Source organism: Nymphalis io, chromosome 9, assembly GCF_905147045.1.
Source record: "Nymphalis io chromosome 9, ilAglIoxx1.1, whole genome shotgun sequence".
Lineage (NCBI taxonomy): Eukaryota > Metazoa > Arthropoda > Insecta > Lepidoptera > Nymphalidae > Nymphalis > Nymphalis io.
The window spans coordinates 13,275,756-13,294,013 of record NC_065896.1 but is presented as its reverse complement, the minus strand read 5'-3'; the positions used below and the strand labels follow the sequence as shown (position 1 = coordinate 13,294,013).

The window sequence follows — 18,258 nt, the reverse complement described above, 5'->3', positions numbered from 1 at the left end:
CAATAAATCCAAGCATGTTTTTATGTTTCTTTTATTATAACTAACGCGTGGTTGGAACCGGAATAATAGATCTCGCCGTTACGTCGATTAAGAACAAAACGAGACGTCGATTTACGTATCGAGAATAGTAATTGATGTCCACAATCATAATATTTGCGCTATCGTGATTGGGTATCAAGATATCGAGATCGAGTTGCGAAGCTTATACATAACTGCAATTTATCTTCAACTTCAATTCAAATTTTTGGGGCTATTCATACAAGGTTTACCTATATTCCTAGATTTTTATTTTTTTTTTATTTTATAGTTAGGTGGACGGCCAAATGGACCACCTGATGGTAAGTGGTCATCACCTCATAGACATTGGCAATGTAAGAAATATTAACCATTCCTGACATCGTCAATGCGCCATCAATCTTGGAAACTAAGATAGTCTAGAGTTACGTCTCTTGTGCCTATAGCCTGTGCCTTGTGGCTGGCTGACTGACTCAAATCGAAACGCAACAAAGCCAAGTATTGCTGTTTAGCGGTAGAACGTCTGATGAGTGTACCATTTAGTTGATTACTATAATACCAATTAAGCACATTGAATGCTTAGTCTTTATTCCCCGGGTGATCCGGCTGATCAGAACGTTGCTGGTGCAAATTGAGAATAATTATATTTTTATTTATTTTATACTTTTAAGTTTTTACTAACACTGCGCTGCACGCACTCTTCTAAATGACCGAGTTACATTGATGAAGAGATTCTTCTTATGTTCGAGTAGTTATCGTACGTTTGATTGCTGTCCTTTCGACTTGGACACTTTGAACGCACCGGGCCGTGGTTCCCTTTTGTACTATACACATGCCTCGTGTGTGTGTGCGACTATACCTAACTACCTATACGGTCATATAAACATGCATCGCATACCCCCCCCCCTCACATGGTAAGCCGTGGGCGGAAACCAGTACAACTATCTATTTGTACTTTTTTGCCTAATTTTTTTTTCATTTACTGGCATGTTTCTACGCTATTTGAGTGCAAAATATTCTGCCAATGTATACACGTATAAAAGAGATGACAAATATAATTGAGATTTAATTTTGAATCGGTAAATGATGATAAAATAATAATATTAATAATTGTTCTGTACTTTCCCGCCATTTCTTCTGTCAAAGAAATTCGAATAATAATTGTAGAAGCAACCGCACAGGGCAGACGCGCGGTGCATCACACGGGTGCCGTAATTGACAATTTCATTTAACTCAACTAATTGCCGCTCAAACGAGAGCGTGACTGCTCACTTTCGACTTCGCTAATAAAGGCTTTGAAGTATCAATTGATTCATGGGCGTGCCTACATGGCCAACAAGTGTAATTACAGGCACAAGGGACAACGTCTTAGATCGACGATAATGACGTCAATAATAGTTTAAACTTTTTACCTCGTCTAATTCTATAAATGGAGATGACCAAGAAGGCGAAAGTGTGTTTTTTTTATTAACCATTTAACGTCAAATTAATCTGAAATGTAACAAAAAATTAAAACATTCATAAAAAAAAAGCTAAACCGTCATTTATTTTTAATAAAACTCTCTCTTCATTATATAACAACAATAAAGTACATTATTAACTCATACTGTTCACTTACTTGAATTGTGTCTGTTATCTGTAGCAATCACTTTTAATTAATTTACATTTCATACCTACATATAACCAAAATTTCGCTATTCAGATTTTTACAATGGCAACATCACTTAAATTATTATTTTGAATGTATTAAAAAGTTAGCAAGTAAAATGAGGGCTTTATAATTATTAACTTTTATACATAAGAAAATATATTAATATAAGTATGTTAAATCTAAGACAACTAGTTTCAAATATGACAATGAAATCAAAACAAACTATTTTTATTCAAATAGATAGTTACAATTACTTTTATGTATTGCCCGTCCACGTAAGATGAACAAATTTAAATTTTAGTATAGTTGTTTATGAATAATTAATTAAATACTTTCGACCGCTTAATCGATTTGAGATCGATTTAAATGCCAAATTGAATGGATTCTTATCGAAAATAACAGAAGAGCATACCTTCGAAATAATAATATTAAATATAATATCTTTATAATAAATCATTAAATTTATAATATATAACAATTAAGAGTTATAAAAATGTACATGGAAATAGTGTTTAAGAGTAATAAATGAAGCTAGATCGCGTGCAACAAGGCCAACTACAATAAAGACAGGCAGAATGATGGTTATACGTATAGCCACATCTTCCGTTCACCGACTACAGTCATTGTTAGCGAAACAATATTGTGCAGTAAGATACAATACGATATGGATAAAACAAGATGGCGACGATAGATTCTTTGACTGTAAATAATTAAATTACTTAGTAATTTGTGAGAGAAAACAAGTAAATTTTTAACATAACAATGCGAGATCATTATCGGAATATCGTTAAAGTGGACTTGAGAATAGATTTTTATAGACGGGTAACATTTTTTTTTAAACTTGTGTTGATGTGCATTACCGCCATTATACATGAATAATGTTACTTTCGATGAGTATGTATCTATAGTTTGGTTGGCTTTTATTATTACTGATTTGATTATTATCTCAATAAATGGATTATCTAAATTAAACAGATTTTTTTTATCGTTTTGGGAAATTTGAACTTAGGTATTCTATATAGGCTCCAGTTCCATAAAGTTATAGATTCTTATTTCAGAGGAAATTTTGACTACTTTTTAGATTTGTTATTTTTATTGAAAATTTTACGCTTTCGAATACAACAAGTGTTGTTATTCCGTGATAATCAGTACGATTTTGCTCATTATAAAAACGAGCTAGTTTGCTCATATTTCACGCCTCGTGTCTAAAAACTTATTTTATTAGATAAGTAAAGAAGATAAAAGTTTAACCTATCAGTAATGTGATTAAATTTTATTGTGAATACGTACGAAATCGATTGTTTTTAATAAAGTAATTAAAAACAATCGATAAATAGGATTATTAACAATGAATCCATTGTAGTGAATACTCGATTACATAAAAAAACGACTTATGCAAATAATTATGGGAACTTTTATAATCTATACCTAATCCTAAAAAAAGTTTGATAATGAAAAAAAAACAAAATTTAAAAATAATCCTACGCGTAATGTGACCCTTTTCATTATAAGTATAAGCAACCGTCTATTAAATCATGAATGCTATATAACGAATACAAATAATAATTAAGGAATAACGAAAGCAATCGATAATCTAAATTAAATGGCTACTGATAGATAAAACCTGTCGCGCGAAATGAAATAAATGTGACAGGTTATTTATGGCTATAAATTCCAAACACTGATAATGAAATTAAATATCGCCGACCGAGTGTAGTGATTAGTGTTTCTGTATTCCATGTTAGGGAAGCGAGTTCGATACCAACATTATATCTCCATTTTCGTTGATAATTTAACTTATTATCGTATTATTGACGTCACATCAATTGTTATTTAATTGAATCGAAAAAAACGTTAAGAAGTCTTCTCTCCAAGCTACCGGCATATGGTCTGCCTGCTCAGCTATGCACCTGGATTGCCAGCTTCCTACACAAGCGTAGCCTTCGTGTTTTAGTAGATGGTTGCGCTTCACAATTCTATGTAGTGAATGCTGGCGTCCCCCAGGGATCTGTGCTATCTCCCACACTCTTTCTTTTGCATATCAATGATATGCTCTCCCTTGGGAACATACATTGCTATGCAGACGATAGTACAGTGCATGGTGGATACCACGGACGCGCAGTGGCTGGGCGGGCGGAAACTGAGGAGAGGCGGGAGAATCTTGTCATTGAACTCGATAGGACGTTAGAGCTCATCGTCAAATGGGGTACTGATAATCTTGTTGAGTTTAATGCCAAGAAAACACAGGTATGCGCTCTCATAGCGAAAAAGTCACCATTTTGCCCTCATCCCTCCCTCTGTGGCACACCGCTGATGATACAAAGCAAACTCGCCATGCTGGGGATGGACGTTCGCTGCGACCTTAGTCCAAGGGATTACATCGAGGCTATTATAAAAACAGCTTCACGGAAACTCGGAGTTCTGAACAAGGTGCGGCGTTTTTTCACGCCACAACAACTGTGCCTGTTATACAAAACACAGGTACGGTCTTGCGTTGAATATTGCTCGCACCTTTGGGATGACTCCGCTAAGTACCTACTGGAGGCCTTGGACCGGTTGCAGCGACGTGCAGTACGCATTATTGGCGACGTAAAAGTCACAAACACTCTTGAACCTTTACAATTGCGTCGCGAGATAGCAGCACTGAGCGCTTTCTATCGACTGTATCACGGCGAGTGCTCTGAGGAATTATTCTCTCTAATTCCTGCTTCCCCTTTCCTTCTTAAGTCCACGCGAGCTGGTTCTCGATGTCACCGCCTAACTGTGACATCAATTCCATCGCGCACAAAGAAATTTGGCAACTCCTTTCTTTGTCGCACTACCAAAAATTGGAATTCCTTACCAGCTCACGTGTTCCTCTCCTGTTACAACCCGGGTTCCTTCAAACGAGGCGTGCATCTTGCGGGCCGGCAAGGTGGTGACGGCTAGTACAGAACATTCTTCCCGACTGTACTGGCCGTCGTCGCGTTTGGACTCTACTACCACTTACTATCAGGATGGAGTAGAGTCATTTGCCATCCCGGACATATAAAAAAAAAAAATAACAAATATTATTTCAATTGGGCTGAGGTAGCCCAATTGATAGAACTCGTAAATCTTAACAATCTCTTAACTATTGCGGGTTCAAACCCGTACAAGCACTACTGAGTTTTGATGTGTTTAATTATAATTACGTACCCAATATAAATCACCATGTGTCGGCGATGAAAGAAAACATCGTGGGGAAACCTACACGTGTCAGATGATATTCTGTGTATCCACCAATCCACATTGGAGTAGCGTGCTGGAATAACCAACGAACCCATTCTTCGAGCATGTTGCTCAGCAATGACACATTTTCAGGATGTTTTATAATTATTTTATCCATCACAAAGTTAGCACCAAAAAAAATAAAGTCAATTTCGTTTTAAATCGCAAAAAAAAATCGTTACCTTAGTTAAATAAATAACCAACCGTGTTACGTAATAATTACATTGTAAGTGCGCTTCGCTTTTTGATGACAACAATTTTCAATTTCATAATACTAAAACTATAGAAGCCGTAAATCTTCCGTGTATAATCCTAATGACGCTACATTCCCTCTACAGTTGTAACGGTCAGTAAACACGGGCGGTGTGGATGGCACGCGCCACTAGCTGGCAGAAAACTGTTCATTATCTACTGGAAATGTCAGTCACCGCTCGAAGTCGGTCGGTGTTTACTGAGGAATTTATTACACGTATTTTATTTCATCTTAATTGTCTATGAAATTAACTTCTATTCTTAATGATTGTTTGTAGACTAGAAAAAAAATTACGTTACTATAATGTAAATGTTTTTATATTTGTTACATGATCACAGCTAAGAAGCGTGATGTATTTTAATTGAATTTGGGCTAGAGGTTAATTAATTGCAAGAAAGACTTCTTGAGGAACCTATTTGGTATAAAAAAACATTCGAACGATACCAGCTAACTTAAGGAATAAATCCTTAATGCAGATAATATTTTTTGTGTTACAAGCCGGTTTTACTGTCATTAACTAACAAACATTAACCGGCTTTTCATTAACTTTATTAACAAACAAAGCTGTCTTACAGTCGGTGCCAAGCCCAAAGAATGTTCCAGTATGTATCACTTATCGTTAGCATTATAAACAATTTATTAATAACGGATACAATTATATTTACGTACTAAATTTTTTTTATTAAATATTAACAATGATTGCATTACTAAATAACTAAGCAACTGCTGAATCGTTTCCGATAATAAAATACGTGATTTTGTTCAAATCTCTATAAATATATCAGTTTAAATCGTCGAAATCGATTGTCACGTTATTGAGAAACAAAAATAAATTTATGAAAACCATCAGCGTGGGTCTAATTAACATCACGGATGAATTTTTAAAAACGGTAAATTATCCGTATATCTCACGGGAGTTCAATATATTTATATATAAGAACCTACCTAAATAGAAAAAAGTTTAAATCATTCAGGTCTATCATATATAATTATTATGATCGCTAATATTAACATAAATTATCGCACTAATAAGATTCAATGAAATACTCGAACTACATAAGTCCCTAGTTTTCTAGTATCTATTGCTGTTACTGGCGCGTAAGAAAATTCAATATTTCATTTAAAAACATTTGTTCTTTAATAATATAGCCGCGTTTGATTATGATTTGTTAATGTATTATTTGAGCAAGGGACTCCTATGGGTTATATCCTGATACGATTCCTCGTGAACAAAAGCTCGAACGGGAGTTAGTTAACATAAGTCCAGATAATGAGTTAGAAAGTGTGGAGCGGCCCGCATTGGCGGAAATGACGGAATTAATGATATGAACGGCAAAACACTACAATCCTACTTCGGTTATATTCGTCGATTCGGTCGTGTGCGAAAGAGAAACTATAAATAACGCAAGTAACAGTAGTGTTACAGCCTAAAAAATTTCCCACAGTTGGGCCACGGCCAACGGCCCACGGTGGTTCTCTTTTTGAGGAGGTTATGTTTTACTTCACAGCCCAGGCACAAAATAAATTACATACACACGAAGACCGAGTGGTGCTCGCTCATTCTGCTTCCGCAATCTTCGTTTTAGATTTACGCGTTCTTATCACAACCATCTGGGTTCAGTAAGCATAATAAAATATGTATAAGAATCATTTCTTAATCAATCTTTAACAGACTTTCTAAGAAAACTTATAAAAACTTATTTAAGTTCTTGCTTAGAATCTAAAAAATCGACATTGTATTAAGTATATTTTCCATAAAGTCGACGGAGTCAAACAATTACCTAATGCTTGCTGCACTACATGTCGTTAGCATGACATGAGTATGACCTTATACATTATATATTATCTATATACAAATAATATTGATCGTAGTTCTTATTAATAAAATTCCACAGTAACCGTATAATTTATTAACTCCCTAGTATCTTTATATCATGATATGTTTGTTGTATATGAGATAAGTTTCATTGAGTTACTTTCGCTGGCTCCACTGAGATCTGAGGTATTTTTTCCAAACTGGTGGTAGATTTCCAGCAGTCAACATGCAGGTGTTTAAAACGTTTGATTGTTGATTAAAGATTTTGACTTCGACTTAAATAGTGTTGAATCTCAAGAGGGATTAGCCAACTGCGCAGGAGATATTGCACAAGTGTGACTCCGAGTTGTCACTGAGAACCTCCAACAAAAACAAAATAATTTTTTACTGGCCCATTAAGGACGTTTGAACCAAAGACCTTTAGGGATTTTGCTACCTTAAATCTAGCTACTAGACGATAGCAGTCACGTCTCTTGACTAATATCTAATGACTGTCAATATAATGCCAATTGCTTAGAAATATATTATTATCACAATATATAGTACACAAATGTGCCCAATGCCTCACATGCTTTCTAAAGCACGGACCATGGTAGCGTGAAACTTTCTAACTTCAACGTGCTACTGAAAATCTCTTGATAGAAAACTCAATAACTTTTATTGCCAATCCCGGAATTCGGAATCAAGACCTCGATTCGGCTGCTTTTAAATATTGTTAAAAAAGACATGCTAGCACAATTAATTGGTAGATATAAAAATGAAATCTAAACAATTATTAAATTTAAACAACAATTAGATTTCAAATACATATTAATTATTTTTTTATAAAGTTTAATCGTTGTTGAACTTACCTAAATTGTAATTCCCATGTAACTTACATGGGAATTTAGATTTAGATTAATCTAAACGATTTTTTTTCTAATACGAATGCTGCCGTGAACACCTAATACAAATATTTAAAATACATATATGACCTAAAGAACTTGTTATCAGTGTATTAACACCTTTGAAACATACATTTCAAATGCTAAACAGTGCGATGTATAACTGCAAACTTCATACCTTAAAATGATACACACAGTCGATAATATTGTACAAACTTTTATAATAGCTCTGTATTATAAGTTTATGACATTATAAATAACAACTTTTTAATTTGTTTACATAGTATCGTATAAGTATGGAATATTGAAGCCGAGATGGCCCAGTGGTTAGAACGCGTGAATCTTATCCGACGATCGTGGGTTCAAACCCGGGCAAACATCACTGTATTTTCATGTGCTTAATTTGTGATTATAATTCATCTCGTGCTTAACGGTGAAGGAAAACATCGTGAGGAAACCTGCATGTGTCTAATTTCATGGAAATTCTGCCACATGTGTATTCTACCAAACCGCATTGGAGCAGCGTGGTGGAATAAGCTCCACAACCTTCTCCTCAAAAGGGAGAGGAGGCCTTATCCCAGCAGTGGGACATTAACAGGCTGTTACTGTATGGAATATTTGTGTTTGTAAATTTATTTAATTTATTTAACAATATAAAAAACCAAATAACAATTAAATGATGGCACTACAAAAACCACGAAAGTTTATCTTGAGTGCCTTTCCGTATGTAGATTTACATACAATATACGCTATAATTGTTTTAATAATACATCTTTAACATATACTTAATATCCTTAATAGTTATTTCTCATCTTGTTGTCATCAAATAACTATTAAATACTAATAATATATTGTGTACATAATATGTACATATTGGTGCACCTAGACCTACTTTTGCAAATATGTGTCTATAGGCTGAACCAAAACGCCGCTTACGTTTTCTTCTAAACTAAACAGTTTACTAATAAATGAGCCGTAAGCTTTCATAATCAAATGTTCCGTTTTCTCTCACGGTATTTATCGAGAAATACTCGACATGACGCGTCCGAACTCTTACTCTAGTAATTATCATGTATTATAATTATGAATTACTTTGAATAATAAATATTAAAATCAAATATTTCTCATAATATAATACGGAATACGAATTTAAAATCACATAAATTGCAAATACAAATTATTTTCGAATAAATAAGTAGTTCTGGAAAAAAATCCCCGAAAATTTAACTTGCCTGTTTAGAAACTCGCCACTAACTATATCAATGTTCGTTCTAGTCTTTTATTTATTTTATTTTATTTTTATTTAGCCGTAATTTATTACGTAATAACATAGTCGTAATTAAAACGCTTCATCTACAATTCTTTGACGGAACACTTAGCCTTGATATAATTTTCTAATAGGTACTGTTTACCCTTTCTTTATACCAGAAAAAATAATTGAAAACATAACTGTCAACTAGCGGTATAAGGAATTAATTAGCTAAAAGTATTCGCGATTTATCGGAGCGAATGGACAATACATAAATATTTATAAAAATGGTAAAAAGTTGCTGCGGTGATGCGCAACGACCAAGTGCATACCGTCGGTGCACATCACGGCTGCAGCGCGGCGCTCCGCTGCAATTAGAACATTTTTAAATCAATTTTACGCCGGATCGAAATATCGACACGAAATCGAATCGCTTTGTGAATAAATGTGGAAAGTGTTTTATCTAAAATGGAAAATATATACGGTGTTATACGTACGTTAAGCAGGAAAACTTTGAAACGAAAACCAAAGGTAATTCTGATACTTGTACCGTATTAGTCAGAAATATTGTGTTTTTTTTCTTGTTTATGTTAAAATTATAATTAAAATCTGTTTTATAATATATTTAATCGAGTTCATTTTCACATTTTGCTATTAAGCTAATCTATTTTTCATTAAATAAATCTTATACTTCTGCAAACGTCGAACGCGAAACGGAGAGGTAGTACTGCATTACTGCTAATTGCCAAACGAAATCACTTGATCCTGAGCTATTATTTAGCTATGTTGTTTAACATTAAAAAATCATTATATACTATTTAATAAATGTAGAAAAATGAAAGTGATTATATCATCTGTACAATCTAAGCTATGTAATGTGAATTAATATTGCAAACGTCATCATTGTGAATGTGTGATAGCTCTAGATCTAAAAGCATGTTTCCTTATAATATTTATTTTTGTATCATCACTTAATTTCACGTCTGAGATAGTTTTATTTTCGTTGTTACTTCCTTATTTAAGGCTTACATACGCTGACGGCTATATCATTAATTATATCTGAATATTATATAATAAAATTTAATATACATTAAATAAAAGTACTAATGTCATTATCAAATTTTTTCGTATATATTACGATTCTTTTGACACATGGTATCGCGCCGTCGAGGTTTTTTGCGAAGTAAGATTAAATTGACACGCCAGAAAAGGGTAAAAAACAGGTTAAATCAAGCAACAGCATCCCTTAGTTTTAATCTGTCACTGATATCTATGAAATACGTTAAATTTTAGTGTCTATCTGTTATATTAAAATAAGTGCTCTCTTAAGTTAATATGACTTTGTATTTGCGAGTTACCAAAACCGAAACAACTTTTTTATTTTAGACTACAGGTGCTAACACATCATTGAAATATTTTGTATCTATAAATCAAATGAACAAGCCTTGAAGGATTTTTGTCACAAACTGAATTCGACGCGGCGAATCTGCGGGTTTTGCTAGTATATAATACTGTAATATAGTATAGTCTCTTACCTGCATTACATTTTATGAAGGAATTTCTACACACAACCGATAGTACTAAATTTTTTAATTTCCTTTTATAAATATCTATAATCGCATGTAGTACTAATATTAGCGTGCGCGACACGGCGAAAGTGCTTCAGACTTCAGATTCACATTTAATTTGATAAAAAATCAACGTACAGCTTAAAACGAAATTATTTATATACAATATTTTATTTCTAAAATAAAAAACAACCTTTTTTATCGAGTCCACGAGTGACAACTGACAAATTTCGGCTAGAGAATCGGGATCGTGTTTTAAAGCGGAGAGATGCTGATTGCATTTTCTCCGAGGTTCCACGCGAACGTTATTAGTACAATAGCTTATCTGTATATCCGGTTACATCCTCAATGTCTTCTGATCTTCGAATATTATATTAATATCTATAAATATTATTATGTAAACAGAATTAACTATTATTTTTTGTTTGGCATTTATAAAAGTTGGTTAAATGTAGTAATTTTCAATATTCTAAATTGTCACATCCACTATGACCTTACAGTAACAGTACAGTAATAGCCTGTTAATGTCCTACTGCTGGGCTAAGGCCTCCTCTCCCTTTCTGAGGAGAAGGTTTTAGAGCTTATTCCACCACGCTGCTCCAATGCGGGTTGGTAGAATACACATGTGACATAATTTCAATGAAATTAGACACATGCAGGTTTCCTCACGATGTTTTCCTTCACCGTCAAGCACGAGATGAATTTTAATCACAAATTAAGCACATGAAAATTCAGTGGTGCTTACCCGGGTTTGAACCCACGATTATCGGTTAAGATTCACGCGTTCTAACCACTAGGCCATCTCGGCTAGTACTATATTCTCTATATAAAATCAGTGATATGATAGCATATGAAATTTTCCTCGTACTTACTAGAAAATATGTAGGTTGATTTATTTTAAGTGCATCACGCTTTCGTGCGCGCCTCGCAACTCTCATTGTTGAAATACCATAATATTAGTGTTAATAACAGCTATGAGAAAATACTTTGTCTAATTCAAAATATTTTTAATTAATTAAACCAGCAGTAGTTTAGTAAACAAGACTTTTTGTATTAGGAGCACTTGATGTTAATTGATCACCACCGCCCATAGTAATAAGTACAGTAAGAAACACTAACCATCCCTAACATCGCCAACGGGCCACCAATCTTTGGTACTAAGATGTTATGTCCCTTTTGCCTTTATTTACACTGGCTGCCTCACCTTCAAACCGGCACCCAACAATACTAAGTATTACTGCTTGTCGATGATATATGATGAGTAGGTGACACTCATCCAGACGGATTTGCACAAAGCCTTACCACCAAGTCACCTATCGAAAATCCACATTCAATAATAGGTTTAACATTGTTACAGATTCAACCGAAACCGACAACGAATGGCATAACGAACATGAAAGAAAAGGTAACGGAACGTGAATCAAGAGACGCTCGAGATTCAAGGGAGTCCAGAGAATCAAGGGAATCCAGGGAGTCCAGAGAATCGAGGGAATCGAGGGAGTCGAGGGAGTCGCGAGAGTCTAGAGGATCGAGGGAATCCAGGGAGTCGAGAGATATGAGAGAAATTCGAGAATCTAGAGAAGAAATAGAAGTAGAAATGCGGGATAGGAGAGCTCAGACTTCATCACCGATGCCACGTGATCGTGAAAGAGAAAGAGATAGGGATAGAGAGAGGGAAAGAGAAATGCGAGAGGAGAGAAGGGAGCAATCAACTCCACAACACGATGGCCGTCATCCTCTCTTGCAATTTGCCGTGGATCATTTTCGGCAAAGCCCTGAGTAAGTATTCAACAATTTACCTAACTATGCATGTGTTTGCTACCCGCCAAAATATATCCACCATATAACTCGGTAACGTACTCTGGATTAGAGCAAATTTTACATGTTATATTAGCAAATCGGTAACAAATCATTAACTTTATTTTCTTTATATTTGCGACCTGTTGTTTCCCGACTTTGAACTATGATTTAAGCTATGAACATATTTTATGAATGCTTTGTTTATAGACAGTAAAACCATGCGGTCATGCAATAGTTCCGCTTATACTCTTTTTACTTCAATCATCGCATACTAGATGGCGTTGTTGACTAACTTATTAAATAAACTTTATACTTGATTTTCAATAAACTTGTAATAAAAGTGTAGGTAGCCAATTTATATTAATAATGATAAATTAATACGGGCTTCATTTAAACAATTTGTTGTTTGATTTTGTTTCTTTTTGTCGTCGTCGATTTGAAATTCGAAAAAAGTAGACACAGGATTGATTAACTAACCACCCCGTAAACAACATACATAGGTTAAAGTTGTAAACATATTAGATTATATATTGAATAAAAAATTCAATATCGTAATTTAATGTTTGTAACTATTGTTTGTTGACGTTGGTACATTTTTTTAATACGGACACTATTTTTGCTTATTACCAGACTTTTTTTTTTCGTTCGAAACAATTGAAGGCATTTGTGCACCTAATTCTCTTTCCGGTCGCGTCGTATTTGCCGTCCTATCGAATTATGAGAGATGTACACATGTGACAGTAACACTTTGGCTAGTTTAGCTCATTGATTAGGAAAATAAATTAATATATTTTTGTTCTACTAATCATGGAATTACTAATATACCAATTTGACCAAATATTATAGCTAGGAGAAAGGACGGGAATAGAGAATAGTCATAGGTCAGACTGCGGCCTTTTATGGTTTTTATGACAACTAGTATAAGACCACAGATACGAATTCCTTTTAAATTCTGAATCATGATAAAAAAATGCCAATTTTTCTCGGAAAATCCTTAACAACACACACTGTTCTATATCAACATATAATTAATTCACCTATATATAAACAGTTTTGCAATAAAGAAGCGGCAAGGGTCAGTGACCTAGATTCTAATACATAATCCATTGTTATATCACGTTCACATCACATGTAGAGTTGTGGCCACTATTGTATTTGACTGTTGAGTTGCGTGCCTAATCTTACGCGGAATTACACCTTCATAATACGGGTCTGAAAGTAGCTTTGGACTTTTTTTTTCATTAGTTACACTCGTAACAATTATGAACAGTTTAGTATTGGAAGTTTCTGTACGTATTACTGCTTTAAATTCAAACGTTTAACTAAGTTTTCTTTCAGTAGGTAGTTTGGTTTCGTCATAAAGGTTTGTTACATGGACGGAAAATCTAGTGAAATCAAGCTCCATAAAACTGGACGCTCTGAAAAACGACTAAACGTTTTTTTTTTCTTTGTTAATTAATGTAGCGTGTGTTCCAAGTTCTACATGTTGAGCTCGACGTTTTTTTTTACTCACGTCTTCGGCACAAATAATTCCAGTCCTTTTATATGAATATTAAAAAAAGTAAGTGCGTAATGCGTAAGTAATTTTGTAATTATTAAAATAAAATTTGTAACGCTTTCATGTCTTAACTATTCAGCCGATCATCATGAAATTTCGCATAATATATGTTAACAGGGTACAGAAAAGGACATAAGGTACTAACTCTTGACCCCCCCCCCCCTAACACGCGAGTGAATCCGCTGGCATATCAGTATATTATTAGATAATGCCGGTAATTTTTATCGCGATATAACTCAAATTATACGCGCAAAACCTATTTTACGGTGGTGTTGTTATGCAAGAAAGCTTCAGCTTCATTTCGAAAACAAAACGATTATAAAAACAAATGTTATTTCAAAGGATGCGAAATTGAATCAAAGTATTTAATGATATTTTTTTTGTTCTATGTAACGTTTTCAGCTTTTATTGATCGACGTGCTTTTCAGTACTGTTTGTGTAAAACAGCTCTAACATTCCTTAACATTGTTTACAGCGACAAAAACCGTGGCAATTTGTATTTGCATTCAATGTACACAAAGAATCCAAACTACTTTTATGGCTGTATTTATTTCTATAATTACGTTTACAAGGGCTGTCACTTTTGCTTTCCATTTTAATACGTGTTTAAATAAGTTATATAACAATACAGTAACAGTCTGTGAATGTCCCACTGCGGCGCTAAGACCCCCGATTCCTTTAAAGGAGAAGGTTTGGAGCTTATTCCCCCACGCTGCTCCAATGCCGGTTGGTGGAATACACATGTGTCAGAATTTCAGTAAAATTAGACACATGCAGGTTTCCTCACGATGTTTTCCTTCACCGTCAAGCACGGGATAAATTATAACCACAAATTAAGCACATGAAAATTCAGTAATGTTTGCCCGGGTTTTAACCTACGATCATCGGTTAAGATTCACGCGTGCCTACTACTTGGCCATCTCATGCTTTATTTATAGTTATATAAGAACTGCCTTTATTGTCTCATATTATTTTATAGTGTTTTTTTATGAAATCGTCTCATGATGTTGACAAACTTTTGATATTGAATTTTATAAGTCAATTGCAAAATATTTGGCCGAGTTTGTGTTATAACGTCCGTTAAATATAAGAGCTAGTTTCCACGGTATAATTTTATTCAAATTCATTGTTTTGCGTGTAATTCGGGCAAAACCACTTCATTTTATGATTTGAAATATTTATGAAGTCAGAATTAATCAATAAATCTTATTACGCATTAAAAGAATACTTTTTGGATCAAGATGCTTGGAGGTAAGCTCGGTCTTCAACGCGGGACTGATCAAAAACAATAATTAGTTAAACTAACCACATTGTAAATCTGAATTATTTTAAAAAGAGCAACTACGCGCGTATTTTCTTAACGTTTCTTCTCTCTAGAGGGTGCTGTCAGTAACGGTGGTAGAGTTAAAATATTAACGATTCAAAAACGCTTTATTGTAATAAAATACCTACATTTCATTTGAAATTGATTACAACAGATAAATAAATCTAAACATAAATAGATACCTATTCGACTATTGAGGGATTTTTATTGAGTCGTATTCTATTTTTTTAAGAAAAAATAATCGTGGGTATATTAATTAATGTTAGTAATAATACTACGTAAGTGTTTATAATAATTAAAGCGAAGCAAAGCTATTTTATTTTTAAAAGGAATATTGGTAAATCCTTAGAAACGGTAATTGCTAACATTCTAAATAAAAATACTAATAAAACAATATTATATGATATTTCGTAGTCAAGCAGTTTTGCGCTAGTTTTAAATGCGTTGAAAATTGAATGAAAAGGTATCTCGTAGGTGACTCGTTGGTCTAGTGGTTAGATTATAAGAACCTGAAGTGAGGTCCTGGGTTGAATCCTGGGTTGGCTGGCCGGGGCCATAAAAAGTCAATGAGTTTACACTTCCATGCATCGGATAGCACATAAAAGCTGTTGGTCCTGCGCGTAAAGTATCTACGATCATGTTAGGATGCCGTTTAATTGTGAATAACATATTTGAACTATAATAATGTTTTCTGCACAGTTAGACACGGCCGCCGTGGCCGAAACTGATCAAGAGGACATAATCATTATCAATAGGTCTAAATGCGCAAACGCAATACTTTCGTCCGAAATATTATTATGAGAAAAAATATATTTATATTTTAAAATAACAATCTTACGATTAGGCAAGTTTTTAGTTCACGGACTTTGCAAAAAACAATGGCTCATAAAAAATGCTTTTAAAGAGTGCACAGCCCTAGTTAGTAGTCTTGAGAACATCGTTCGCGCGGAACGCTCCGTGAGTTGACGTGAGATAGATCCGAAGAACCGTCGGCCATGCCGTGTGCTGCAGCAACGCGACTGACGCACATAATGCAAGTATCTGTCAATTTCGACATTTTGCTTGACCCGGTCAATAATAGTGTTGTGTGTGTCATTATTAAAACCGTTTTATTTACGATAAAGAGTGCGGTATCCATCTTCAAACGTATTAAACTTCCAGACAGTGCTTTGCTTTCTTGATCATAATGAGATAGAATCACATTAAAATAATTAATGCTCTATATAATATTTCTACAAATAATGACTTTGAAAATCAATATATAAAAGTAGTCCGCTTAAACGTGAATCAATAATTCATTAAGATATAAAAATGAGTCAGAAACACGCTCTACAGCTCTTACTTCATACTCGTGTCACAAATTATTTAGTAGATGAAGACAAAGTACACTTCGTTTGCAGTTCCTAGACGAGTACATATTCACATACTATGTCGGTATAGTTTTTAATCATACTAACACAACACGTCAGTATGATTACGTTACAAGATTGATTTCCATTTTAATTGTGTAAGTATCTACATGATATATACTATATTTACTGGTGGTAGGGCTTTGTGCAAGTCCGTCTGGGTAGGTACCACCCACTCATCAGATATTCTACCGCAAAACAGCAGTACTTGTTATTGTTGTGTTTCGGCTTGACGGGTGAGTGAGCCAGTGTCATTACAGGCACAAAGAACATAACATCTTAGTTCCCAAGGTTGGTTGCAATGTAAGCGATGGTTAACATTTTTTTCAATGTCTATGGACGTTGGTAACCACTTACCATCAGGCCCATATGCTCGTCCGCCAACCTATAATATAAAAAAATATAAAAATAAAAAAGTATATATGAAGAATGAAGTAAAAAGGTTTTTTTTCTTAACAATAAAGTAGCAAGCGCTGTTTTATATGTATAATATCATTGGTAGTAAGGTACCTAGTTAGTGTTAAGCAACATTAATCATAACAGCGAGTACGCTGCTCGTAAACAACCCGAGTTCCGTGCTTTAATGCAAAGTTATTCCAAATTAATCGGTTTAACGTATTCCGCCACTTTCGCCGATCGGCGCGAAACAGCATTTAGTGATATATCGGCGGTCGAACAAAATGACGGCCTCGACGGACGATAGCGACTTTGAGATTTCGGGTGACAGTTTATCCGACGTCGCTGCAGATGACGGTGACGGTGCTGCCAACAAATACTTGTGAGGTTATTTTTAGTGTATCGTTGATTTATGGTTCTTACGTGAAAGATTAACTACCAAAGTGATTAATTAAAGATTTTTTTTAATGTGTTACATACTCGAAATAAAACAACTAGGTACATTGACCCTATATGATAATATATTAAACAGTACTTCTCTACTCTGTACAATTGTACATACATTATTTAATTATAAGATATACTAAGTAAAAAATCTTCTTAATTTTATCTGCGTCTACAATCTACACGTATTATCTTACAATTAGTAACGTCCATTCCATGTTTTAAAAATAACGACATCAACTTACAACAAAAAGGTTTTATTAATTTATATTAATTGCATCCTTATTATTTTTATAACACTTATACTTCGCAAAAATGGTCAGTCTACACTAGAGCGCCGATGATAATGCATCTGTTAACCTCATATACAGTTAAATAGGTACACCATCACCTAATGGGTTAAACCGAAATTAATTTTAGGTTAAAGTGTGTGTTTTCCAAACAAGTCATAACGGTGAATCTTAAGCGATGATCGTGAGGTTGATCATGAAGCTCAAACCCGGGCAAGCACCACTGAATTTTCATGTGCTTAATTTGTGTTTATAATTCATCTCGTGCTTGACGGTGAAGAAAAACATCGAGAGGAAACCTGCATGTGTCTAATTTCACTGAAATTCTGCCACGTGAGTATTCCCCCGACCC

General features: G+C 34.3%; 1 protein-coding gene across 1 annotated transcript in view; it reads left to right on the top strand.

The window, feature by feature from the left end:
- The window catches only part of LOC126770473 (unconventional myosin-XV), a 90,927-nt gene that overhangs the window by 61,608 nt on the left and 11,061 nt on the right, over positions 1-18,258 (top strand). Inside the window, exon 23 of the mRNA XM_050489864.1 lies at positions 12,043-12,464. Coding sequence (XP_050345821.1) covers positions 12,043-12,464 — 422 coding nt within the window. The remainder of the gene's footprint in view (positions 1-12,042; positions 12,465-18,258) is intronic.